Source organism: Podarcis tiliguerta (genome assembly GCF_965153285.1).
Source record: "Podarcis tiliguerta genome assembly, chromosome: 11".
In the NCBI taxonomy this organism is placed as follows: domain Eukaryota; kingdom Metazoa; phylum Chordata; class Lepidosauria; order Squamata; family Lacertidae; genus Podarcis; species Podarcis tiliguerta.
In genome coordinates this window covers 14,318,806-14,344,992 of record NC_139544.1, presented here as the reverse complement: position 1 = coordinate 14,344,992, position 26,187 = coordinate 14,318,806, and the positions used below count along the sequence as shown (strand labels likewise).

At 40.9% G+C, this 26,187-nt stretch overlaps 1 protein-coding gene across 2 annotated transcripts in view; it reads left to right on the top strand.

The window, feature by feature from the left end:
• The window catches only part of ADAMTS19 (ADAM metallopeptidase with thrombospondin type 1 motif 19), a 124,717-nt gene that overhangs the window by 23,944 nt on the left and 74,586 nt on the right, over positions 1–26,187 (top strand). The window contains exons 3-7 of one of the 2 annotated variants that reach the window (XM_083403658.1): positions 6,211–6,352; positions 11,627–11,799; positions 12,526–12,609; positions 14,006–14,163; positions 24,222–24,265. In XM_083403658.1, the coding sequence (XP_083259784.1) occupies positions 6,211–6,352; positions 11,627–11,799; positions 12,526–12,609; positions 14,006–14,163; positions 24,222–24,265 (601 nt within the window). Of the gene's footprint in view, positions 1–6,210; positions 6,377–11,626; positions 11,800–12,525; positions 12,610–14,005; positions 14,164–24,221; positions 24,266–26,187 lie in introns of both variants that reach the window. The other variant, XM_083403657.1, reaches the window with a different exon arrangement.

Here is a 26,187-nt window from a genome sequence, read left to right as displayed (position 1 = left end):
TGTAGAAAAAAGCAACGGTGAGTCTTGTGGCAGTTTTAACAGATTTATTGTGGTATAAGCTTTCATTATCCAGAACCCAGTTTTGTGCATCTGGTTAAGTACGATCTAGTTTTTCAACCCTTGTACTTGCTAATAAATCTCTTGGTTTTTAAAGATGCCACAAGGTTCTTTCAGGTTTTTAATTTTCCTACGGGGGGGGGGGGGGGAGAGATCACATTCTCCTCTGCAATGCATGTATTTTTTTAAACATAGAAAATGCATGCCCAGATTAACAGTATTGCTTTCTGAAACTTCAAAAATGGCGCTCATGGTAACTGTATCTTGCAAATCCTCCCTAAGTGACTCCTCTGTTGTCATTACATTGAATTCTGTTACCTCAGACTGGAACACACCCAGATGCACATCTCAGGAGTAAAGAAGAAGAAAAGCAGTATATAAATCTGTCATGCTTTCTGCAGGCTAGAATGCTATATATGGAATAATAATTGTTTCGGAATGTTATTTTGCAGGGCAAAGCCAAGTTCTTAACTATGAAGTTTAGCTTACATCATATTTAATTATTTCCGTGTAGCCTCCAGTACTTGGGAATGATACACAGGATGCGGTAGTAATTATTATCTCAATGTGATATATGGTTCAAATGTGCTACACTCTTTTTTTGGTATATAACTTGCATAGATTCGAGATGAGCTCTGGGATTCTGTATGCTGGGTTTCTTCCAGTCTCTCAACATGGTTTTGTTAACACAAATTTTCAATGGCACCCCTGAGTAATTGCTGGCAAGAAAGTATACAGCCGAGCCTACTTAAAAATAAATTGTTTAAGAAATAGTCCTGTGAAAAGAATAACATCTTCTGCAAATGAGCTTTAACTTACATTAAATTAAAGTTAAGCTTTCTTGAAAAGAATGAATGATTTCAAAGGAGTTAGCTGTAAAAAGAAAGAATTGACACAGAATAAAAACACAGTGTAGAAAAGCACTAAACGTTCTAGATCTAGAGTCTAAAGAAAAGTATAGCATGCATAGTTTAAATGGGGCATATTGTGAGCATCGAAAGCAGCTTTAGTCATATATCTCTAACTTGCTTCTCTTTTCATAATTTTTTAAATTAATTTTTCATTAATAACAATCCAATATAGACCACATTAATACAATACCAAATCATAATTCAATTAAAAAAGCCATTCGTCAAATTCCAAATTAAACATTTTGGTTGACCTCCCATGTTCTGATTTTGGGAGATGTTGATTACCTTTTCCTGCTCCAATCCGCTTATTTAATCCAAATAATACAGTTCTGATGTTGATCCTTTATTTTAACTGCCACTGATGTGTTGACTTTTATTCGTATTTAACTGTTCCATATTCTTTAATTTGCACGAGGAGTTTATATCTGGTAACTTTCTGTGTGGAATGCTTTTTTTTTTAAAAAAAAAAATCAACCTTCCTTTTTGTTGCAATCAATCATTTTCGGCATCCCCCCCCCTCCAAGGACTCAATTTTACTGGGTACCTTTCGACATTTTGCTTTTCTCAAAACTGAAAGTGCTCTAACGACGTGGTTCTCAATACGCAAGCTGTTTCAGTGGTTCGTCTGTGCTGAAGGTGTCAGTGAGATTCCTTGACTCCTGGGTTAAAAAATCCTAGTGTCCTTCCAGCTTCCCCAGCAAACCATTAATTCTAACATAGTCTTCATTGTATCATTGACTTCAATGCAAGAATGATAACAATATTTTGAACAAAGCAATTTCAAGTGGATCATATCTTCTTCAGAAGCCTTTTTTGACTGTTCCCTTTCTATCTCCCATTTTGCCTTCGCCTTTCCTGATTCTGACTTTGCTTCTTCTAAGGTTTGTTTCCAAGCCCTCATATTGAAACTGGTTTGTAAATGGATCCAATGTGTGTAGCATTGTTGTCACAAACGTCACGTGGTGGCTGTTTGAGGCAGGGGTTATAATGTGAAGTGTGGGTCTCCCGGTGGATTTCTCCCACTGCGGGGAGAATTTCTGTGCCCTCATCTGCTGTTGCAAAGACTGTTTTGTGGCATTGAGAACCTCCATGAGATGAATCAGTCCACGCACTCAGCTGGTTTACACAGTCAGCCATCAAACTGAGAAACTGTATGCGGAAGGCCTTTCAAGTAACAGCATGTGTTCTTTGTATCGCACAGCGAACTTGTTCAGCACGGACTTGGGATGGATCCGCTTCTCTGGAAACTTGTGTTGTGCAACTAGCTGAAAAATCCCACAGTACTTTTTAAGGAGGGAGTTAACATGGATGAGAGACAGGACGTTTTCTTCATCCAACAAATTTAGATCAGCCATCAGCAGGTGGACAGAGAACTTTAAGAAAAATATGTTGTGCAGATCCAGCACAGCAAGTATGTCAGGAAGTACAGTTAATCAAAGACAGAGTTTACTGGCTACCATTTGGGTATCATTTCTCTATCTGTCCAAAAAATGAAGATAGTTGATGACAGAGGGCTGTACTCGGAACAGAATGATTGACTCTTTTATTTATCTAATCGTAGCTGGCCGAGTCTTGACTATTTCATCGGTGTGTTTGGTTTTTCTGCATGCTATTTGTCTTGTGGGTGTTCTGTTTGATCATGATCTCATGATACATAGACAGCTGTTTTGATAACCGCTACCAACTCTGTGGGCAGAGACAGAAAGGTAAAAGCAGGGACAAAAAATGGATTAGCAAACATGTCACAAAACTTCATAGACCTTTTAAAAAGAGAGTACAGTCGTACCTTGGTTGTCGAATGGAATCCATTCCGGAAGTCCGTTCGACTTCTAAAAACGTTCTACAAGCAAGGCACAGCTTCCGATTGGCTGCAGGAGCTTCCTGCACGCAATTGGAAGCTGTGTAAGCCGTGTCGGACATTCTCCTTCTATAGAACGTTCACAAACTGGAACACTCACCTCCGGGTTTGCGGCGTTCAGGAGCCAAAACGTTCGACCCCCAAGGTGTTCAGCTTCCAAGGTACAACTGTATGTGAGAAGTAAAACCCACACAGGACTCTAAGACTGGGCTATGTTATCTCAGTTACAATTAACACTTCATATAGTTTCTAATACCCCAGAATTTTCTAATACCCCAGAATAGTTGTGGTTGAATTGAAAAACTGTAATTTGAGATGTGCTCCCTTTTCTCTTATACAGTATATGTTAGAAAATCTGTATGCATATGCTTATATAATGGCAACAAACTAGCTTACTTCTTTTTGAAAGATTGATAGTAATGTAGCTGCCTCACACACAGAGAGGGGGTTCACAAAGGGGTGCAATGCCCACATGGAAGCCATTTAAAACACTTCCACTGCATAACCACCCCAAGTAGCTGTTGTACACCTGGGCTAGGGTGGAAATGAAATTCAGGTCAGGATTTTGACTTTGATGCAAGATTGGACCCAGTGCCTGTCATTCCAGAGTTTGGAAGTCTATGCACATTTGGTGCAAGCTGCCACCTCGGCGCATGATGTGATTTAAGGCCCATCAAGTGGTGTTCAACAAATGGCCTGTCCTGTATAAACACACACAGTCTCTCTCTTATCTTCAATGACAACTCATTAGATGGTGTAACTCATGAGAAAAGACTTCAAAGTATGATTCTGTAAACCTGTTTCTTATCTTCATTGATATATTGCCAGATGTTGTGTTTCACTAAAGCAATAAAAAGTTACTTTTCTTTGTCCGTTAATGAGATTCTTGTAAAAACACAGAGGCGTGCTCCTGATATAAAATGAGCAGTCTCCTTTTATGCTTGTTGCTGTTTATCTTTTTTTAAAAGTACTCAGTGCTTTACAATTACATCATTCTCCCTCTCAATGACTCCAGGAGGTAGCTTAGGCCTAGCATACAGTGATTTGTACAAGGCCACCCAGTAAGCTTAACGATTGAGCAGTGGCTTGGCTGTGACAATCCCATCCCTTCCTTATCTATTCAGAAGTTCTTCTATTGAGTTCAGTGGAACTTACTCCCAGGCAAGTATCTATGGGGTCACAGATACTGAATCTGTATGTGATCAGTATGCTGATGACACTCAACTCTACTTCTTGGTAATACCTGAATCAGGAGAGGCAGTGTAAGTCTTGGACCAGTGCCTGTGGTTGGTGATGGGCTGGAGGAGGGCCAATAAACTGAAGCTGAATCTTGGTGAGACAGAAGCCCTGTGGGTGAATAGTTCCCAACTTCAGGAAGCTGGAAGGTTAGATATGTAGCTTAGAAGTACTCTTAGATCTGATACTGTCGCTGGAGACACAGGTATCCTAAGTCCTTTTTTCTAGCTTTGACTGCTATGTCAGCTACAGACATACCTGGACAAGGTTAGCTGAACCACCGTGGTGATCTCTAGCCTACTGCAGTGCACTCTATGTGGGGCTGGTCTTGAGATTGGTTTGGAGATTGCAACTAGCACAGGATGCTATGGAATGATGTTTGCCTGGACAGGCATATTAGCATATTGTACTAGTGCTGAAAGCTCTGCCTGGCTGCCAGTACACTACCAAAAGAAGATTAAGGTATTACTTTTAGTGTACAAAGCCATAGACTGTCCAGGACAAAGTTACATTGCTGCTGCCATGAGTGCTGGAAGGAAGACCGCTCCCTGCTCTCATATCTCCTATCAGTCTCATCTTTTCCAAGCTAAACATACCCAGCTCCCTCAGCTGTTCCTCATAACGCTTGGTTTCCAGACCCTCGGTCATCTTGGTTACCCTCCTCTGCACGAGTTCCAGCTTGTCAATATCCTTAGTCAATTGTGGTGCCCAGAACTGGACACAATATTCTAGGTGTGGTCTGACCAAGGCAGGTAATAATAATAATAATAATAATAATAATAATAATAATAATAATAAATAATGTTCTTCTGCATAACACTGTTGACTCATGTTACTTCTACTTTTACTGCTGCATCACAATGTTGACTCATGCTAAGCTTGTGGTCTACCAAGAACCATAGGTCCTTTTCAATTGTACTACTGGCAAGCAAGGTGTCCCCATCTCCAATCTGTTAATGTCATCTTGAATCCACATTCTGTCTTCACTAGTATTGGCTAACCCTCCCAGTTTGGTGTCATCTGAAAATTTGATGAGCATCCCCTCAATTTCTTCGTCCAAGTTGTTTATAAATACATTGGACAACAACAGGCCAAAGACAGAAGCTTGTGGTACTCCACTAGCCACTTTATTCCAGGATGACGAAGAACCATTAATGAGCATTCTTTGGGTTCGGTCACTTCAGCCATCTGGCCAAGCCCTCCTCATTGTCCCTGATTCATTGAGTTTCTATACAGACTAAAGCAGCTTAATGTCACCGGTACTTTGAAACACTGTTCCCTCTGAAATCAAGCAGGCACCCACAATTCTGATCTTTTGCTGTTTGCTGAAATCATTTCTGTTTCTCCACTTTTTTTTTTACAGAAATTAATTCAATTGAATGTAGGTAATTCTGTATTTTATAATATTGCAATTTTATGATGTTTCAATTGTACATTGCCATATATCTATAAATAATATAAATAAACTCTGCCTGCTCCACACCCGTCAGCATCTGCTCCCTGAGGTGGTTGCCTCATCCTACCCAATGATAGGACTGGCCTAGATTTGGATTCCCAGCATGTGTACTTGCAACAGAAAAAGATTGCACTGTTTCCCCAAGACAGAGATGATTTCCATGTAGAAGGAATAATGATACTTGAAGCAGCCTTAGGTGTGTTTTCTCTGACCAGAAGTATTTTATTAATAACTGTCCTTCATTTTAATAAACAAAGACATAAATGATAATGTGGAATGTTGTAAGACGAGTGTATAGATTGTGCTGAACATATTTAAACGACCTCTTGAGGCCTCCAAGTTTTGAGAAATCTAAATATTTCACTGTGCATCTGCTACTGGCACATAGCCACCCACCCACATTAAGTCAAAGTAAATGACATTTATTTTAGCGTTTGGAAAGAAAGAGGCTAATGGAACAGGACCTGGCACCTAAATTGCCTATATCTGCGCTGCTGGACCTGCCTCCAAAATATCATGGTTTGGAATTATTGTACTGATGTAACTTACGTCTCATCATCACAAGCATTTTCTGGCTGCTTCAGGAAGTCTTAAAGCATTAAGGGTCTATTTGAAATTTATTCTGTATATGTGGCATGATGGAGCCTCGTTAAATAACACACCGTATCTGTTGCTTTTGTTTCCCACTGCAGATGGGTTTTTTGCAGCTGAATGACGACTTCATATTTATTGAACCACTCAATCACACTTTGGCTGTGACAGGTCATGCACATCGCGTCTACAGGCGTAGAAGGTCCATACCTGAGAAAGCCACTGAAAAGCCTGCTTCTCATAGTCAGTACTGTGGTGTTATTACTGGTAATGTAATCCCTGTTAACCTATTTAATGCAGTAGGCACTTATTGTAAGAAACAAATATCTTTTTCTTAATCTCTAGTCACTATTCTGGTTAAAGGTAAAGGACCCCTGATAGTTAAGTCCAGTTGTGAATGACTCTGGGATTACGGCGCTCATCTCACTTTGCTGGCCGAGGGAGCTGGCGTTTTTCCACCTCCCCAGACAGTTTTTTCTGGGTCATGTGGCATGACTAAGCCGCTTCTGGCAAAACCAGAGCAGTGCACGGAAATGCCATTTACTTTCCCACCAGAGCGGTACCTATTTATCTACTTTCACTGGCGTGCTTTCAAACTGCTAGGTTGGCAGGAGTTGGGACAGAGCAATGGGAGCTCACCCCGTCGCAGGGATTCGAACCGCCGACCTTCTGATCGGCAAGCTCTAGGCTCTGGTTACCTGAGTACTATTACTTTAAATGACAATTAGCCCTATTCCATAGTTGTTGAGTTGTAGAAAGTGTCATTGATTTCAGTAGTCTATAATTTGGATTGTCCCATTAAACACAATATTACTTGGAGTTCCACTGAAATTAGTGAGACTTCCAAGTACATGGAGCCTCAGTCTCTGTTTAAAATCAGTGGACAGAAACTCCTTTACTTGGAAATAAATTTAACTGAAGACAGTTTCCAAGTAAATGTGTTTAGAATTGATGTGCCAGGATTCTAACAGGACAAGTCGCAAATCAACCTGCCAACTCACTTTTTGGATAGGATCACACTCTCTTCTGCAATAAAAGCTGATTCCCTTTTTGTCCTTGTTCTGATCTGTCTCTTCTTCATTGTGGTTCTCAAATGTTGTGCATATGATAAACTGCTCAAGAGCCAAGCTCACTGTGTCAAAATACAGTTCTTGCAAAACCACTTCAGGATTTTTAGTTTGTTTCCAGGTTAATTAAGCTTACTTTGTTAATTCGTTTAGGGCTTGCTCACATTTGAGCATTATCTAGCCGTTAATTCACTTCCTCACCCCCCCCACCATTTGAATTAGACTAGATTAAACATCTACATATATTTGAATGTGCATATGAGGAGGAACTTCAGTGTTTCCCAGTAGGCATTCCATTTTGTGTTGTCCCTTCCTTCAAATTTGTTGATTCTGTTACGCCACCTAAGTACTGGCGCAGGTGGAGCTGTGGTCTAAACCACTGAGCCTCTTGGGCTTGCCGATTGAAAGGTTGGCGGTTCAAATCCCCTCAATGGAGTGCGCTCCTGTTGCTCTGTTCCAGCTCCTGCCAACCTAGCAGTTCGAAAGCACACCAGTGCAAGTAGATAAATAGGTACCACTGCGGTGGGAAGGTAAACGGTGTTTCCGTGCGCTCTGGTTTCCATCACAGTGTCCTGTTGCACCAGAAGCAGTTTAGTCCTGCTGGCCACATTACCCAGAAAGCTGTCTGTGGACAAACACTGTCTCCCTCGGCCTGAAAGCGAGATGAGTGCCACAACCCCATGGTCGCCTTTGACTGGACTTAACCGTCCAGGGGTCCTTTACCTTTACCTTTTTACTGACAGGGCATGTGTGCAGATAGATGTGCATGCACACATTGTCTCGGCTTTTTTTTTTTCTTTTTAAAAAAATCCCTGCCCAGGAAGTGTGCAAAAACACACAGTTAGGCAATTGTACGTTTATGCAGTTTTTGCGTTTTGAGCAAATTTGAGGGATCAAAAGAATATGGCTGCCCTTACTAACACACTTGAAAAGAAACTGAAGCAATTGTAAATTGTCAGCACACAATTCATTCCCCCCCCCCCAAATATCCTGCATAGATTTTTTTTAATGCTTCTGTGGTTTCCTAGTTTTGTGCAATAGTGCGAGATCACAAGGTTTAAATATGTCTCAGAATAGGAGCATACCGGAAATAGTTATGAGATTAGCGGGAAAGAAATGAAAGCCCTGAGAAATTTGTGGGCATAGAAAGGGAAGTAGTAGACAGTTAATCTACCCATCCAAAAACAGGCCCCCCAAAATCATCTGTGACCATGAATGGAGCAGTTTGGATCCCAATCCTCCCCCCCCCCCCCCAATCTATTGGATTAACCCTGTATCGGGTAAACCTGAATTTACAGAGGAAAGCATCAAGATTGGTGTTGTTTAAGGGTAATAATGTAACCAGGGACCTCCACCTCCCAATAGACTGTGATCTACTCACAGTATAAAAAAAGACAGTGATCTACCCATTGTCGTTGCATGGACCAAAGTTGTTGAACATTTCTTAGGAAGCCAAAGTTGTTTCCCCCCTTTTTGGGGGGGAGGAGATTACTGAGGGGACAAAAATCTAACAGGATCTACCAGGAACACCCCGCAATCTACCAGTAGATCTCGATCTACCTGTTGGACATGCCTGGACTAGACAAATTAAATGGGAATGCAAACGCAGTAAACTGCTGTGGACGAACCCTTAGATTCATCACATGCACGCTTTGTAAAATAAGCTAAATGAAAAATAGCATTTTAAACAGAATATTGTAATTGTTCAGCCTCAGAGCGTCAAGATTTGAATCAATTTACATGGGTTTTGCTCTTTCTTGCTTATGTTGGCAATATTATCTGAATGAATGATGATATCAAAATGTGTGCTTCATCTCCCATGTCATTTATTATTACTAATACTACTGTTATTATGAATGAAATCGTGGGGATAAGAGACTCTTTCTCCTCCTCCTGGATTTTCAAAAGTGTCAGGTATAGACACAACCCACTTACGTTTCCCTGTCTGTGGTACCTCACCTTGAGCAGTTTCAAAAACATTTATTTTACCCTTTCATTATTTTGCCCAAATCAAATGACAACAGTTTCCATCTTTCTGTGTGTTTAGCTCCTAATAACATCTTTAGGAGCTATCATTGTTTTTGGTTACTTTGTGTATGTGTTTTGAAAGACTCCCACACACAGACCCTTTTTTGTTTTCTTCCTCATCTGTGTGGTCTGTTTTCGCAGTTCCTCCGTAGGCATTGCTTGCATTTAAAGAGGCTCTTCAGCTTTTTAGGATTCCTACTGAGAGACCAAAGGGAAGTAGAGCAATTTTAAACAGAGAATGTTGCTGGAGCCAGTCATCTCTTGAAATGGAAGAAGGCTATTAAATGTGACAGTTGTATACATAATGGCCTTTTTGTTGTAAATTAAAAAAAATAAAATTAAAACCCAGTGCAAAGTACTCAGAAACACCAGCATTAATAGACTTGCAGAAGGGATGGAGTGAAAGTATTTTCACTAACATTTTATCACATAGGGATATTTTCTTTAGTTTTTAAGCATTTCCCCCCCTAGCAAGCTTAACTACTGAACTGTGATTCTTTTATATCTGCAAGTTGAAGGGGGGGGGGGGAGATGAAAGCACCATATTGTTTTATTAGCATTCTCCATCCTTCTTCTGAACAGTTTTTAAGTTATTGTCCATAAATGTTTCTTGCCAGTTTCTAGGAAAGCAATTTTGATTATTTTATTGCATTCCATCACTAATAAAAATAAAAATGAGATTGGAAATACTTATGATCCCTATTTTGGAATAGAAATTATAATTTAGTGTGTACTTGCAACATGAGAATCCACCTCCCATGTTTTTTATTTAACTTCACAGATGCAGTAGAAATACATTTTAGGGAGCTGTGATTGATTCACAGAGCTGAGGTTGAATTAATGATAAAAAAATATACGTGTAGCTTCTGATTTTTGAACTTGTGGAAGCATGTTGCCGCTAAATCTACAGTATGTTCCTGCTTCTACAGTAAAAAATATTAAGTGAACTATGTGTGCCTCATTAGTCTTAGTTCAGGGGAATCTGCTATAGAGCAAAGTTAGCAGCATTAAAGACCAGGGAAAAGTGAAGCAGCATAAACCCATCAAATGCTCTGCAACTTGTGCTAAGTGTGGTGTAGTGGTTAAGAGCGGTAGTCTCATAATCTGGGGAACCAGGTTCGCGTCTCCACTCCTCCACATTCAGCTGCTGGGTGACCTTGGGCCAGTCACACTTCTCTGAAGTCTCTCAGCCCCACTCACCTCACAGAGTGTTTGTTGTGGGGGAGGAAGGGAAAGGAGAATGTTAGCCGCTTTGAGACTCCTTGAAGGCAGTGAAAGTCGGGATATCAAATCCAAACTCCTCCTCCTCTTCTTCTTCTTCTTCTTCTTCTTCTTCTTCACAGTTAATTGATTGTTGAGTCCAGTCGGTTATCTGTTGGACATATGAGCATGACTAGAATGTCAGTTACTCTAAAAGTTTAGAGCAGGAACAGTGCCGGATTTATGTATAAGCTAAACAAGCTATAGCTTAGGGCCCCACTTTCTTGGGACCCCCCAAAAAAATTAAAGGGAAAAAAACCTGGATGTACATTTCCAAAATATAAGATAAAAAATAAAATAAAATAAAATAAAATAAAACCTACACACAGCAACAGTGTTTTGTGTTGTGTATGGAGCTATTTATGGTAAAAGTAAAGGTACCCCTTAAAATTAAGTCCAGTCACAGACAACTCTGGGGTTGCAGCACTCATCTCGCTTTACTGGGCGATGGAGCTGGCATTTGTCCGCAGACAGCTTCCGGGTCATGTGGCCAGCATGACTAAGCCGCTTCTGACGAACCAGAGCAGCGCACGGAAACACCGTTTACCTTCCCGCCAGAGTGGTACCTATTTATCTACTTGCACTTTGATGTGCTTTCAAACTGCTAGGTGAGCAGGAGCTGGGACCGAGCAACGGGAGCTCACCCCGTCGCGGGGATTCGAACCGCCGACCTTCTGATCGCCAAGCCCTAGACTCTGTGGTTTACACCACAGCGCCACCTGCATCCCATTTATGGAGCTATTAGGTCCATAAATTACCATATAGCATATATTCAACACAAAAAACAGTGACAATTTGTTGTTGACAAAGGACAGCTGGACATATAAAGGGCCCCCATTACCTTCAGTAGCTTAGGGCCTCATCAAACCTAAATCTGGCCATGAGCAAGAAGTGTAACATTATATTCATTAGCATTGTATAATCCATGGTTGGTAAATATTTCATTTATAAGTTGGTAATCACTAGAGGTTTGAACAGTGAACAATGTATCCCAGTGAAACATTTTTTGCTAAAAATGGCTAGGATGCCTTTCTGTCAATCATAGAGCATATATTTGGATGCAGAAGAACGCTAGCATCTCCAGATAGAGATGGTCCAATAGCATAACTCAGTATAAAGCATCTTTACGCGATCATTTGTCTACTACTTGTTTCTGTTGCAGAGAAAAGACTACCCAAGAGCCAAAAAGGAACAGAAAGCGGAAGAGGAAAAAGATATTCCTACAAATTACCTCAAGAATATAATGTGGAGACTGTAGTTGTTGCAGATCCGGCTATGATTTCCTATCACGGAGCAGATGCAGCTAGACGATTTATCCTAACGATTCTAAATATGGTAGGGAACGTTGTGACTTTCTGTAAAGATAATACGCTGGGTGATCGCCAACTAAGTCATACCCATTGCAAATTATGAATGTAAGGTAATGGATGCCATTTATCCCAGTTGGTCTACTGTACCGTCAATTTAAATTAGCTTGAAGGTTCAGTAAAGCGCAGAACATAGTTTAATTGTATAAGTCATTAGGATTGGAAGGTGGGGTCCTAGAGTGGGTCAGAGTCCTGATTAGTACTCTTATGAAGGCGCAGGATCTGACCCAAGCTCCCATCTCCAGTTTAGACTCAACCTTTTTGGCCCTTCTCGTTAGGCTTCCATAGATGTCTTGTGAGATGTAACAGTGCTGCTTTTCCCCCAGCCTAGCCTTCTTAGTACACTATGATATTCCTTGAACATTCAGTAAAAAAATATTAAGGAGTCAACAGTACGTTCCACTCTCACTTACATAAAGTGCTCTGTGTGCTTGGATGTGAACATGAGCTTCTAATTCCATCAAAGAAAGTTGATCTTTGTGTGCAAATGAAGATGAGCTTTCTGCGCACCCCCCTAAAAACAGATGATGAAGTTGTTCCGAAAATCGAGACTGTGTTTGCGTATTACCCAGACCCAATTGGTATATGAAATTGTTGTATAATTGTTGTATAAAACACTCGGAACTCGTCAGACCCCCAAAGGAGATTTGAGATTTTCATTTTACAATTCTGAATTTTAATCCATTTGTTTTAGGTGTTCAATCTTTTCCAACACAAAAGCCTTGGGATTCGAGTGAACCTTCGTGTGACTAAGCTTGTTTTGCTTCATGAGACTCCAGTAAGAAAGTACTGCATTTACCTTTTCCATGTATTATTATCATTATTATTTAGAACAGACATCTGTACAGATAAAGGACATGCACTCTTAAATTATAAGGTTGGGTGGAAATGATGAGGGAGGACACATTTTGGTGAAGCTTTTTCAAGAAGTGAAAAACATATCTGCACTTTTAGCGAAGGTGCTCAAAAGGGAACGGGGCAGCTCCTTCTAGCCGTCTGGTGACACACTAAATAGTCCCCCTGCTTAACGGCAGCAAGTTGTGCCTTGTGCCTAGTTATTGGAACTTACTACAAATTATGTGGGACGCGGGTGGTGCAGAGCCTAGGACTTGCTGATCAGAAGGTCGGCGGTTTGAATCCCCGCTGAGCTCCCGTTGCTCAGTCTCTGCTCCTGCCAACCTAGCAGTTCGAAAGCACGTCAAAGTGCAAGTAGATAAATAGGTACCGCTCCAGTGGGAAGGTAAACGGCGTTTCCGTGCTCTGCTCTGGTTTGCCAGAAGCAGCTTAGTCATGCTGGCCACATGACCCAGAAGCTGTACGCCGGCTCCCTCGGCCAATAAAGCGAGATGAGCGCCGCAACCCCAGAGTCGGTCACTACTGGACCTAATGGTCAGGGGTCCCTTTACCTTTACTTTACAAATTATGTTTGGAAACCTCCATTCATAGAATCACAGAACTGTGGTTGAAACCCTGTGCAATGCAGCAGTCTTTCGCCCAACATGAGGTTCAAACCCACGACTCTGAGATTATGAGTCTCATGCTCTACCAACAGAGCTATGTGTGCCATCAATCACAAGCACAAAGCTTTCACCTGAGTAGGTTTCCTCGGCTATTTCAATGTCATGAGCGGCTTCAGATGCACAGTGGGGATTGGTAAAGTAATGTGAGGAAGATAGCGAGGTCTTCCTTGGTTGAAACAAACGCAATTACAGCCTGGCTGTACGAAACAACACAAGGATATTTTTAGGTTAATGTTAAGGGAAGAGGCACTTAAATCTCTGAAGCTGTTTGAAGGTGTATAGAACATTTTGTGTATGTGTCTTTTAAGTCACAAATATGTAATTTAGGTCAAACAGCTCTGTAAACAGTATGATTCTATTTATCCAAATCCCCTGATGCAAACAAAAATATTTAGAGAATCTAAAGTTTAGATGAGTCAGACTTTTAATTACACATGTTTGCCGTCAGCTGGAAGGGGGAACATTATGGTTGTTGCAATGAAATAGATGTTTTAATATTGATTGTGGAATAGCAACCAATATTTGAATATTTACAGAACGACAAAATTCTCTATTACACGTTTTTAGAAGTCTTTAAAACAGACACACTCTCTTTTGCTTTAAAAAGCCGTGTAGATACATATGTTACAACAAGTGAAACATTACACCTTTTAGGCTGACATGTATATTGGACATCATGGTGAAAAAATGCTGGAGAGTTTCTGCAAATGGCAGCATGAAGAATTTGGTAAGAAAAATGACATCCATTTAGAGATGTCAACAAGCTGGGGTGAAGATGTGTCACCAGTAGACGCAGCCATTTTAATCACGAGGTAAGTTGCAAATTTTTGTCCCTTTGGTTAATGGCCGTGAACCTCATGCAGCATTCTGCAGGCACTCTGATGAATTGATCGGTGATGGAAATCCCCAAAATGAAGCAAACCGGGGGGGGGGGGAGGCATCAGATGCAGGAATGAAGGGGGGGGAACACCTCAAAAGATTAACAGAAACCACTTAATCCCACAGTGTTTAGTGTTCCCCTTCCTCAGGTGTGATGGAGAAACAAGATGTCTTCTACACTATCTCGCTTTTTGTTTTTTTTAAAAAAGAACTGACTTAGATATTTGGATGCCTGCAGTATTTGTACAGTGGTACCTCAGGTTACATATGCTTCAGGTTATATACGCTTCAGGTTACAGACTCCGCTAACCCAGAAATACTGCTTCAGGTTAAGAACTTTGCTTCAGGATGAGAACAGAAATCGGGCTCCGGTAGCGCAGCAGCAGCAGGAGGCCCTATTACCTAAAGTGGTGCTTCAGGTTAAGAACAGTTTCAGGTTATGTACGGACCTCCAGAACGAATTAAGTACTTAACCCGAGGTACCACTGTACATATATTATCTGTGACTGTTTATGTGAGGAGCATTAAAAGGCTTGCAGAATCATGAAGGAGCGTCTCAAAGGACAGAACAGAAGCATTCCAGTATTCTTAGCATACTAGCACCTGACGTCTTAATTCATTCACCATCGCCCTTTCCCTCGCTTGAGGGAAATCACTTTTCCCCACTCATCTTTCTTCTCTGCACAGCCAGTTAACTGGTTCCGGGTGACGATTTGTTTTGGGGCCATTTGATTTACTTATATTATACATCAGGGGTAGGGAACCCAAGGCCATGTTATTGGGTCCTACCAGATGTTATTGGGTCCTACCTCCCACCAGCCATCATGTTCAGTGGTCAAGGATAACATGAGTCAGCAATATCTGCTAGGTCTCAAGTTCCCCATCTCTATTCTACATAGATCTGAGGATGAACTACTTTGACTTCAGCCTATTTGAACTTTCAATGTGGTGTGTCTCAAAGTTCATTTGAACTCTTCACTTTGACAGCAATTTCTGCCAACCTCTCTCATTCCCATGGTAGTGAAAGAAGAGTAGCATATGGCAATGAAAGTGTGATATGCACAGGTTCTTGATTCATGTTACCTTGCTTGCTGTGTTCATGAATTATATAGACCTGTGGTAAATTAATAGAGAATCTCAGAATTCATATTTAAGAAAACCCTGTTCAAACAGGTGTTCTTACTAAGAGCTCCATAGTGTTCAAAATGGTATTGTAGTATGTTTATTTCCTCCTAGTTTTTATATCATTCATTATTATTTGATATACAGATTGCTGTGTTTTTATTTTAAATAATTTTTATTAACAGGCCAATCAAATCACATTAATTCCAAATCACATTAGTTCCAAATTATACAGCCAAATTTTTAAAATTTTGTTGGGGGTACCCATACTTCGAGCTACGAAAGGGATCCAAACATAACTCTTGCTGCTGCTTTAATTACACAGTTCTGTCCAGATAGTCTCTTTGTTATTTTCCTCATCTTCTTGTTGTTATCATATATTCCTTTCTTTGTGATCTCTGATAATCTTCACAAGCGGGTTGAAAACAAACATATCCCGTGTGGATTTTACACTCTCCAAGAGCCATATCACATAAAGGACAGACGCCATTTCCACACCTCCGTAAAGAGCATTCCCACAGTCTGTCCGTTGATTTCCACAGGCCTGCCAATCTGTATCTCAGGGGGCCCTGCCAGGTCAGATTCACATTCCGATAACCATGCATTCACATTCCGATGACCATGGTCCTCCTCCCCCTCGCCCTCTTGTGGGCAGGCCTGTCTTAACAAATCTCCATTTGTAACTGCGTCACAAAGCTTTCTTTCCATTCCTAATGTTCCCACCAGTCCTCTCTTTGATCACCAATTCATTTCCACACAGTTCTTAATCTCCTGCTTGTGATTAGTAATTTGCAACGATTCTTTCTCTCTGGGGGGGAGGGTTATTAGGTACTCACATAAGACAAAAAAAGAAAAGTTTTTTCCTCCCCCCCTTTCCGTTTCGCTCCGACATACCGATCTTTTAATGATGAGTCTTCACTTGATTTATTGTCCAGCCCGTCGCTCCGTTCACAGAGATCCCATTAATCAGCAGTCTTTACTCCCGATCTTCACTTGAAGTATGTGCATTTGCTACCTTTCCAATTATATATTTTGAATTGATGCAAACCAGTGCACGATCAGAGACAGTGTCCGGGAGAGCCGACCCCACCCGAGGGCTTCGTGCCTAGTGCCCTCACCCCCTTCTTTCAAATCTGGGGGTGAATTATGGACACAGCAGGCAAGGCAGTGCCCCCCATTCCCTTGGGGGGCAAGGGAGGCTGCATACTCCCATATCAGCCTCTTAATTACCTCATGTGGGTCGGAGAGATGTTATTGTCGGCCATCTTCCAATGCGCCCCCTGGTGGCCCCCCGATTGCTGTGTTTTTAAAGACTGCATAATTATCATTATGGGCATGCTGGGATAATGCAATGTGTTCTTAGGCTCCTTACTACTCAGAAATGCTTTACGATAAAGAATAGAGCATAGGCAAGCAATTCTCCCGTTACCCTAATCCAGCAGAGATACAAAATGTGAGATTTTGCTGGCTAAGTGGAGAAATTAGGCATCAGGCGTACAAACTGCAGCAGAAGCTAATAAGGTCCATGCTGTTTGGAAAGCATGTTGCTTGGGAAGTTGACTCCCCAAAATCTGATGCCTGTAAGGACTTAATCTCCATGAATCCCTCACAGAGGGGAAGCGGTAGTGGCTCTGGTTTTGTTGATACAAGTATCATAGCTGGTATTTTTTTCATTGCTGTGCAAATCTGTAAATTCTAGAGGTGATGGTGATGTGACAAAGAAATAGACTGCTCTGCCTCCTTTCTTTTAGCAAATGTTTTGTGCCACTGGGGAAGTGATAATTCTGTATTGATTTGTTTTGGATGTTTGTATGTGATGCCAATAAAAGGTTTGATGATGACGATGACAAAGTAATGGGAAGCAATTCCAAAGAAGAGACGTCATTTGGGTGAAGTTAAACTCTTATAAAGCATCATTTATTTTGCAGGGAGATAAATGAGTGGTACTTTTAGATATTGTAGGCATGGATCTGATGCAATCCACAGACACAGTGCTCCTGTTGAGAGGGTTTCTCAGCATTCTTTGGCGATCACTCGTGGCCAAGTAAGATTGTCTTTCATAAACACGGTTTTAACAATGAGTCCGTAAGTGACTGTGGAGGCCAATTCTGGATCCACACGTCCTTCCACAGTGGGGACATAGGTTTCCGGGTGGGAGTTGATCACGGTGTGGATTTGCCAAGCGTACCTTCCTCTTAGCATGCCCTTGTGTCCTGAGTTTGAGTGTCCTCAAAGCCCATGACACCTTTGGTAAAAGCTGTTCTCCAGTTGGAGTGCTTGCAGGCCAGTGTTTCCCAGTTGTCGGTGTTTATACTACAGTGGTACCTCAGGTTACATACGCTTCAGGTTACATACGCTTCAGGTTACACACTCCGCTAACCCAGAAATAGTGCTTCAGGTTAAGAACTTTGCTTCAGGATAAGAACAGAAATCGGGCTCTGGCGGCGCGGCAGCAGCAGGAGGCCCCATTAGCTAAAGTGGTGCTTCAGGTTAAGAACAGTTTCAGGTTAAGTACGGACCTCTGGAATGAACTAAGTACTTAACCTGAGGTACCACTGTACTTTTTAAAGATTTGCCTTGAGAGAGTCTTTGAACCTCTTTTGTGGACCACCAGCATTATGCTTTCCATTTTTAAGTTCGGAATAGAGTAGTTGCTTTGGAAGATGATAATCAGGCATCCGCACAACATGACCAGTCCAACAAAGTTGATGTTGAAGAATCATAGCAGACCCCAGTCCCACCCCAGCATAGGACTCTCAGTATGCCAGGCAATTTGCTGGAATGAAATATCTGTGTGCACTGACCCCATTCATCCTTCTCCCTCCACTTGGTCCAGGCACTCAGTGGGTACTCAGACTGAGTAGCATGAGCAAGGCAGATGGGGATATAAGAAATGCACACAGGCATCTTATTTCCAGTAAGCCTGCTCAGTTGAACGCATATATAAATGTCCATACATATACTCAGGAAGATGTGGGGAATGGCGGTCAGTTGTTCCCCATAGGAACCCTCAACCTGTTGTATGGCTCAAAAAGAAATTTTGGTATCTCAGTCCCAAATATCTCAGCTGAACTCAGAAATGCATGCTTAGATTCTTAATTAGAGAGCTGTTATTGGTTCCAAGACTTCTCCTTAAGTTCTTCATTTGAAGGTAGCTCAACTTAGCAGGTTACCCGAGACACCTATTTGGACTAGAACACTGGATTTTTCCGTAGGGGGAAATACATTTACAAGAACCCTTGGACATTAAAAATAATAAAGTCCAGAGATGGTTCTGGTAGAGCTACCCAAGGTTGCAAACCTTTTGGTAGAAAGTAAGGGGGAAATATATATTTAAAGCCCTGGTTGTCGTGTCCTAAATACTCAAAAATAAATAAATAACACTAGTCACTTCCACATATGGCAATGGTATGCTCTCCAGATAAGCATACAGATAAGCTCTCATTCTATTTCATGGCAGGAAAGCAGAGCTCACAAGTAATGATGATGATAACAGTAAAGAAAGAATAAAGAAAGCCTAATAGTGAGCCAGTGTGGTGTAGTGGTTCAGAGCGGTAGACTCGTAAACTGGTGAACCAGGTTTGATTCCCCGCTCCTCCACATGCAGCTGCTGGGTGTCCTTGGGCTAGTCACACTTCTTTGAAGTCTCTCAGCCTCACTCACCTCACAGAGTGTTTGTTGTGGGGGAGGAAGGGAAAAGGAGATTGTTAGCTGCTTTGAGACTCCGTAGGGTAGTGATAAAGCTGGATATCAAATCCAAACTCTTCTAATACCATTGCAGCGTTGAGGTTGTAAACCTAACCCCCTAACTAGGAAGTAAGTCCAACGAAGAAACATGCATATGATGTGCTGTGAATCAATGGTTTTATGAAGCATGGAAGCTTCTCATCCTTCAGATGCCCTCACATAAAGTCAAAGGGAAAATGGGCCATTTTAAACACGGATATCTCCTTCTAACATGGACTCTTTGCCTAACTGACAAAAAAATTAAGTTGTTTAGTCGTTTAGTCGTGTCCGACTCTTTGTGACCCCATGGACCAGAGCACGCCAGGCACTTATTCTGGCCTGGGTGTGCTGCTTCTGATACATTTCTAGGTGCAATTCAAAGGGCTGGTTTTGATCTGTAAATATTTACATAGCTTGGGACCCCTGTGTGGTTGTTGTTGTTTAGTCGTTTAGTTGTGTCCGCCTCTTCGTGACTCCATGGACCAGAGCACGCCAGGCATTTCTGTCTTCCACTGCCTCCCACAGTTTAATCAAACTCATGCTGGTAGCTCCGAGAACACTATCCAACCATCTCGTCCTCTGCGGTCCCCTTCTCCTTGTGCCCTTCATCTTTCCCAACATCAAGGTCTTTTCCAGGGAGTCTTCTCTTCTCATGAGGTGGCCAAAGTATTGGAGCCTCAGCTTCAGGACCTGTCCTTCCAGTGAGCACTCAGGGCTGATTTCCTTCAGAACGGAGAGGTTTGATCTCCTTGCAGTCCATGGGACTCTCAAGAGTCTCCTCCAGCACCATAATTCAAAAGCATCAATTCTTCGTCGATCAGCCTTCTGAAATGAAGTACTTGCTAGTAAAGTCCCCAAACTTTTCTTTTGTACTTATATATGGAACCTTCATTTTAAATCTAGAGTTATGATACATCGTATCTGGGCTGAGCAGAAAGACATAGTTCTGGAAGATTTAATATTAAGTACATGTGGGATTTTTCTGTACCATCCTTCCCTGCCGTATTTCTTTGTCATTTGCTATGCATCTCACCCTTTCCATACCTGCCTGTTTTATATGTTTCTTTGAAGAGATTCCTGTATAATAGTAGGCTTTATATGGAGTAGCTGAATATTTAGGCTTTGCATTGCCTGAAGGACCTCTTCTACTGCTATATTTAATAGGTTTTAGTTTATGAGTATAGTAATTTATGGAAATGACAGACTAGCAGTTGCCCATTCTTGCCTCAGATTCTTTTTTGCCATTAGTCACTTCATTTAAGCTTCAGAAAACTGCCATAAATCTTTTAAAAGTTACATTTTGCTCCCACTTGAAGGACTATTATAACCTCTATAAGCTTGGTAAATCACTTGCAAATTATGATTGCTTGAACTGATAATAGAAGATACGAAAGTATCCCTTATTGTGACTTCCACATGGAATATGCAGTACAGTTCTAGACAAATCTTTCTTCTTTGGCAATCACTCGTAGCCGAGTAAGATTGTCTTCCATAAACACGGTTTTAACAGTGAGTCTGTAAGTGACTGTGGGGGCAATTCTGGATCCACATGCCCTTCCACAGTGGGGAGATAGGTTTCCGAGCCGGAGTTGATCACGATGAGGGTTTACCAAGCATGCCTTCCTCTTAGCACGTTTCTCCCTTTCATCCTGAGTTTGAGTGTCTTCAAAGTCCATGACACTTTTGGTAAAGGCTGTTCTCCAATTGGAGTGCTCACAGGCCAGTGTTTCCCAGTTGTCGGTGTTTATACTACATTTTTTAAGATTTGCCTTGAGATAGTCTTTAAACCTCTTTTGTTGACCACCAGCATTACGCTTTCCATTTTTAAGTTTGGAATAGAGTAGTTGCTTAGGAAGACGATAATCAGGCATCTGCACAACATGACCAGTCCAATGAAGTCAATGTTGAAGAACCATCGCTTCTACACTGGCGATCTTTGCTTCTTCCAGCACATTGGCATTAGTTCGCCTGTCTTCCCAGGTGATGTGTAAAATTTTTTGGGAGACACCATTGATGGAATCTTTCAAGGGGTTGGAGATACCTAGTTGGTTACTCAATGAGATGGGAGTTAGAACAGAATAATGTGTTATTTCAGCTTACCTTTACAGACTTCCCCAACCTGGTGACCTTCGGGGGTTTAGGACTCCAATTTCCATCATCCCTGACTATTGACCATGCTTCCTGGGGTTGGTGGAAGTTGAGGAAGGCTCACTTATTATCACAGTGCTGAACTGCAAGCATATGTGTTGATTCTTGTGCTGAGTGATGGCAGTTGTTTCAGAGATTGATTCAGTCCTCAAGCCCTATAGGCTTGCAAAGGAAAAGAAAGCATTTGGAGCATAAAGATCCACTCACAGGAAGACAATAAAATCTGAAAGCTCAGATGTTACTTCAATGCTGAGCTTGGCTTACTCCCATCTTTAATTTTAGAGACTGGGAACAACTGAAGTGGGAAGGAGAGGGGAAATGATCCAGATTGTAGGCTGGCTTCCTTCTTCACAGTCACATTTACTGATAAGAAAATCACCCAGCCTACCATGAAGAGCCATTGCTTGTAAGCTTTCCACAAAAAGCGGGAGACCAGAAATTGAGGGGCTGGCATTGGGGGGAAGAAGGGAAGAAGATTTTGGATGAGAGGGGCTCTGTGAAACTGAGTGGGGAGCCAGAGTGGGGAGGGGGAAGCTAGTGTTAATCAAGTTTGAGGGGAAACAGGACACAGACTATAAGGCAAATTTGGCCATATAAATCGTGTGCATGCCTTTATATACCTCTTGCAGGAAGATACTTATGAATGGTTTCATTTACATGTTTAAATTAAATGTGCATTTAAATGTGTTTTTAGCCTTTCCAGAGCATTTTGTACCATTGGCCCACTAAGATTTTAGTGGTGCTAATTAATAATAAAGTCACTTAAAGAATTTGAAAAAAACAATTGCTAGAGCAACACTGCAATCCATTCTGTAGATTCAGATGCTACATGATGACCCTCCTGCAACTTCCCTATGTAGAAATGAGGACACAAATAAATAATGAATTGTTTATAGGTGTATCTGGAGTATCATAAACTTTTATTGGGCAGCCTAGTCTCCAAGGAATACAGTTCTTATTCTTGGAAATTAGGGAATGTTTTACATTTGTCTCATTGCACAGGATGCAATTGTACTTCAGTGTTGCCAAGACTTAAGAGTTCTATTTCCCCAAACTCTCATAATTAAACTTTTGGAAGTTTACTTCAACCAGGATAGAAATCAGCTGAATTAAAGCATCTCAGCCCACATATATTCTAATTATTAGGCTGTGCATATACAAATCTCAATTTTATTTTTGACAAAGTACAACTTCCATTCTATTTGTGCCTTGTTATATTTTACATTTGTTCTCCTCTTTCTCATTCTTTAAACAGATATTAACCTTAAGAGCAGTTATGTAAGTGCATTCATAACACCCACAGGCTTTCCCCCCTCCAGATTCACAAACATTAAACCCTATGTCTAACTGCTAATATGTTTGCATCGGCCTTAACACATGATTCACCTCCTGTACTGCAAATACTGGCATATTGTAATCTAGTACAGCTAACTTGCAGCCTACGCGATTTAACTTGTGCACGTTCAGCTTTACATGTTTGGCAAATTAAAGAAAAAGAAACGAAGGGGGCAGGTGTTCATGGAAAAAGACTTTGTCAATCTTAATATTGAACCCAATGTTCTTTGACTATGGTGGAGTCTACACACATATAAAAGAAGTTGTGAAAATGCATTTTTTTTAAAAAAAAGTTTTGAAAAATATATCGAATTCGCCATAGCTCACCATCGCCATCTAGTGTCACATTTGTATACTGCACTTTACAACACACTTAAAACGTTTTATGTGCGGCAGTATAGCTGAGTCCTATATACGATTTTGGCTGTAGACGCTATTCCTGGAATGTAACCCCAGCATAAATTGAGAGTCACCTGTATGTTGAGATTTAGCTCAGTGGTTAGAAACAGGGAACACTTCCATATTTAATTGTATACTTTCTTTTCATAACCTCTTTTTTATTGTTTTAGAGCTGTGTTTCCCCAACTTGGGTCTTCAGATGTTTTTGGACTGCAACTCCCATCATCTCTAGCTAGCAAGACCTGTAGTCAGAGATGATGGGAATTGTAGTCCAAAAGCAGCTGGAGACCCAAGTTTGGGAAACACAGTTGTAGAGTCATGTTGTTTGGGGCTTCCATGCAAGACGATGACCCCATGAGGGAGAATACTCCAGTCTGGAATATTTCCGTGACTGTAAACTTTTAAAAATGAATGATAATCTAAGTGACCTGAAAACAGCACAGTTGGACTGGAGATAGGCGCAACTTACATTCCCATGTGGTGTCTTCCCTAAATCCCCTGCTTGAGTATACCAGGGTTCTCAACACATCAAGAAAACCATGGAAAGTAGATCTCTTTCTTCTTCTGTCCCCAGAGATGGGGTAAGGAAATGCTGCTTTATTTATTGCACTTGTATCCAACTAGGGTAACAGCAATAATTGCATTGCTAGCGTCTTAAGATAATTCTCCCAGTACCATTTTGGACACTTAGAGCAGTGTTAGAGCTCATCTACATTTTCACTTGCAAAAATCCGATCTTCCCCAATGAATCGAAGCTTGGTTGAGCAACCGGGGATGGCTAATGTTACATTGCAGATCATTTAGATATTGCAAAACAGTTTGTTGATTGATTGATTGATTGATTGATTGGTGGAAAGGTTAAATCCATCTTAAATTGGACACCCTGGCTTGCACTTTAATGCTGAGAACAGTGTATGGACATATTGAGAAACATGCATGCATGAACAGCACTGATCTCAGGATAAGTACCCATGTGGAAGTCTCTTTAGTTTCAGTAGGGGATGAAAAATCTGACAAATCTGTGAATTTCAGATGATTAAGGAAGATAACTAATCAACCTGATGCCACATACACTTTAAATGGGAAATAAATTGCAGATTTAAGGTTGAAGTGTCATTTGATAATTTCAGGATTTCCTTCACGTGTTCTTTTTTGACATAGAGGAGCCTTGTCATTTATTAAGCGGTTAAAATTTGCATAAATGAGCATCTGACAGCACAATTTTCTTAAGGCTTTGTCTTCTTTTCCCTCCCAATTTTAGGAAGGATTTCTGTGTACATAAAGATGAACCGTGTGATACTGTTGGTAAGTGAAACAAATAACAATAATGCCTTTAAAATACAGCACTATTGGGAGATGTGGATGCTTGATTATAATATGTGGGGAGGAATGCTTATAGGCCGTTAAAATGCAAAAGTCCATCATAATGATAACGTGTTTGGTACTCTAGCAAGTTGACCAAGGCTAAGCATTTTGACATTGATGCAACTTAATTATATACCGCTCCATTGCTTTCAGTGATTAGTTGGGACTAACCTAGGCATCGTAAGAGACAAAGGGTTGTTGGTGCTCCATGTCTCATCACACTGTCTCCATTTCTTCTCTTTCCTATTGGCTAGCTCATCTCCTTGTCCTACCAATCAGTGGTGTGAGCTACAGGAGAGGAAGCCCATGGAGCAATGAAGTCCTGTCACTCATTGCTTAGCTCACATGTTATGATGAATTGGGGTGCATTGATTTAAATCAAGAAAAGATGCACATTAAATAATTGATTTAAATAAAGTTCCACATTTTGAAATAATGTTTTCATATATCCAGAACCATAGGTGAAACTGAATTAGATTAGACCTTTATCTTCATATTATTTTTTTCATTTCAATCAAAAAGGGTTCTCAATTCAACATCCAAAGAAAAACTACTGTTATTAAGCATTATTTGAAATGTATTTTTTTCCAGTCAAAGTGAATCTGTAGGATACATAATATTAAGTGATAAAAGATACGGTGCCTTTCAATGCACTTGATGTAAGTTATTACTCGTGTTCCATAAACTTGGAACAATACCTTAATTTTAGCAAGCACTAGAGGTGACAAACAGAAAAATCATTAAGGGTACCAATTTGGGGTGAATTAAAACTGCATACTGGTCTTCATACAGAAACATATTCATGGAATCCTAGAACTGTAAATTTCGGGAGGTCTAAATGACGTTGCCTAGGTTTGAAACAAGAGTGTAGTTGGCACTGTGCAGCCAAAGGAGTTTTGCCAATATTCATCATATGTCAGCTTCTTATGCCACATGGCAATTGCCCTGAAACTGCGGAGGGTTTCAAAAGCAGTTTGTTAAATGGCTTGTGGGTCTACTTGTCAAAGTGGGGAAGGAAAGTGGGCATACCTAAATAGCCCTCTGGATCACAGCCATTTAGTCCAATCATGTACGTTGAATCGAGATTTCTGCACGCTTTGGGAAGGGCAGTAATGAAAGTATTCAACAAGTCAAGTTAAAAGTTTGGTTGGAAGTTGGTTGCAGTTTCTTTGGACTTCTTGATCTTGCCCATGAGTAGGTAAACTAAGGCCCAGGGGCCGGATCCAGCCCAATCACCTTCTAAATCTGGTCCATGGACGGTCCTGGAATCAGCGTGTTTTTACATGAGTAGAATGTGTGCTTTTATTTAAAATGCATCTCTGGTTTATTTGTGGGGCATAGGAATTCGTCCCGTCCCCCCACAAAAAAATATAGCCTGGCCCCCTACAAGATCTGAGGGACAGTGGACTGGCCCTCTACTGAAAAAGTTTGCTGACCCCTGATCTTGTCTGTACTGTATTTTTTTTTTTTTTTAAGAATGAGCAATGCTCTCCATTGCATTGATATACCTTTAATAAAAACACAACCAGATATTTTCTAAGTATAAATGATGACTATGTCAACAGTGATATGAATGTTATTATTTTGAAAGCAAGAACTGCAAGAAGAAAGATTACCAAATGCTAATGTAAATTGTTAACATAAAGTATATTGGGGCATAATCTGGTATCACAACAGCTGTAGCACCATTGGTTTAAGATTATGGTTACTTCAGATCAGTACCTGTGATTTTCCTTTTCTGAGAATGTGACAGATTAATAGTTAAAAGTGGAAGGTTGAATTTGGAATTTAAATAGATCACTTGTAAGGATTAGACAGAAGGCAAACAAGTATGAAGTAACAAATCTTCTCCCAGTGTATTT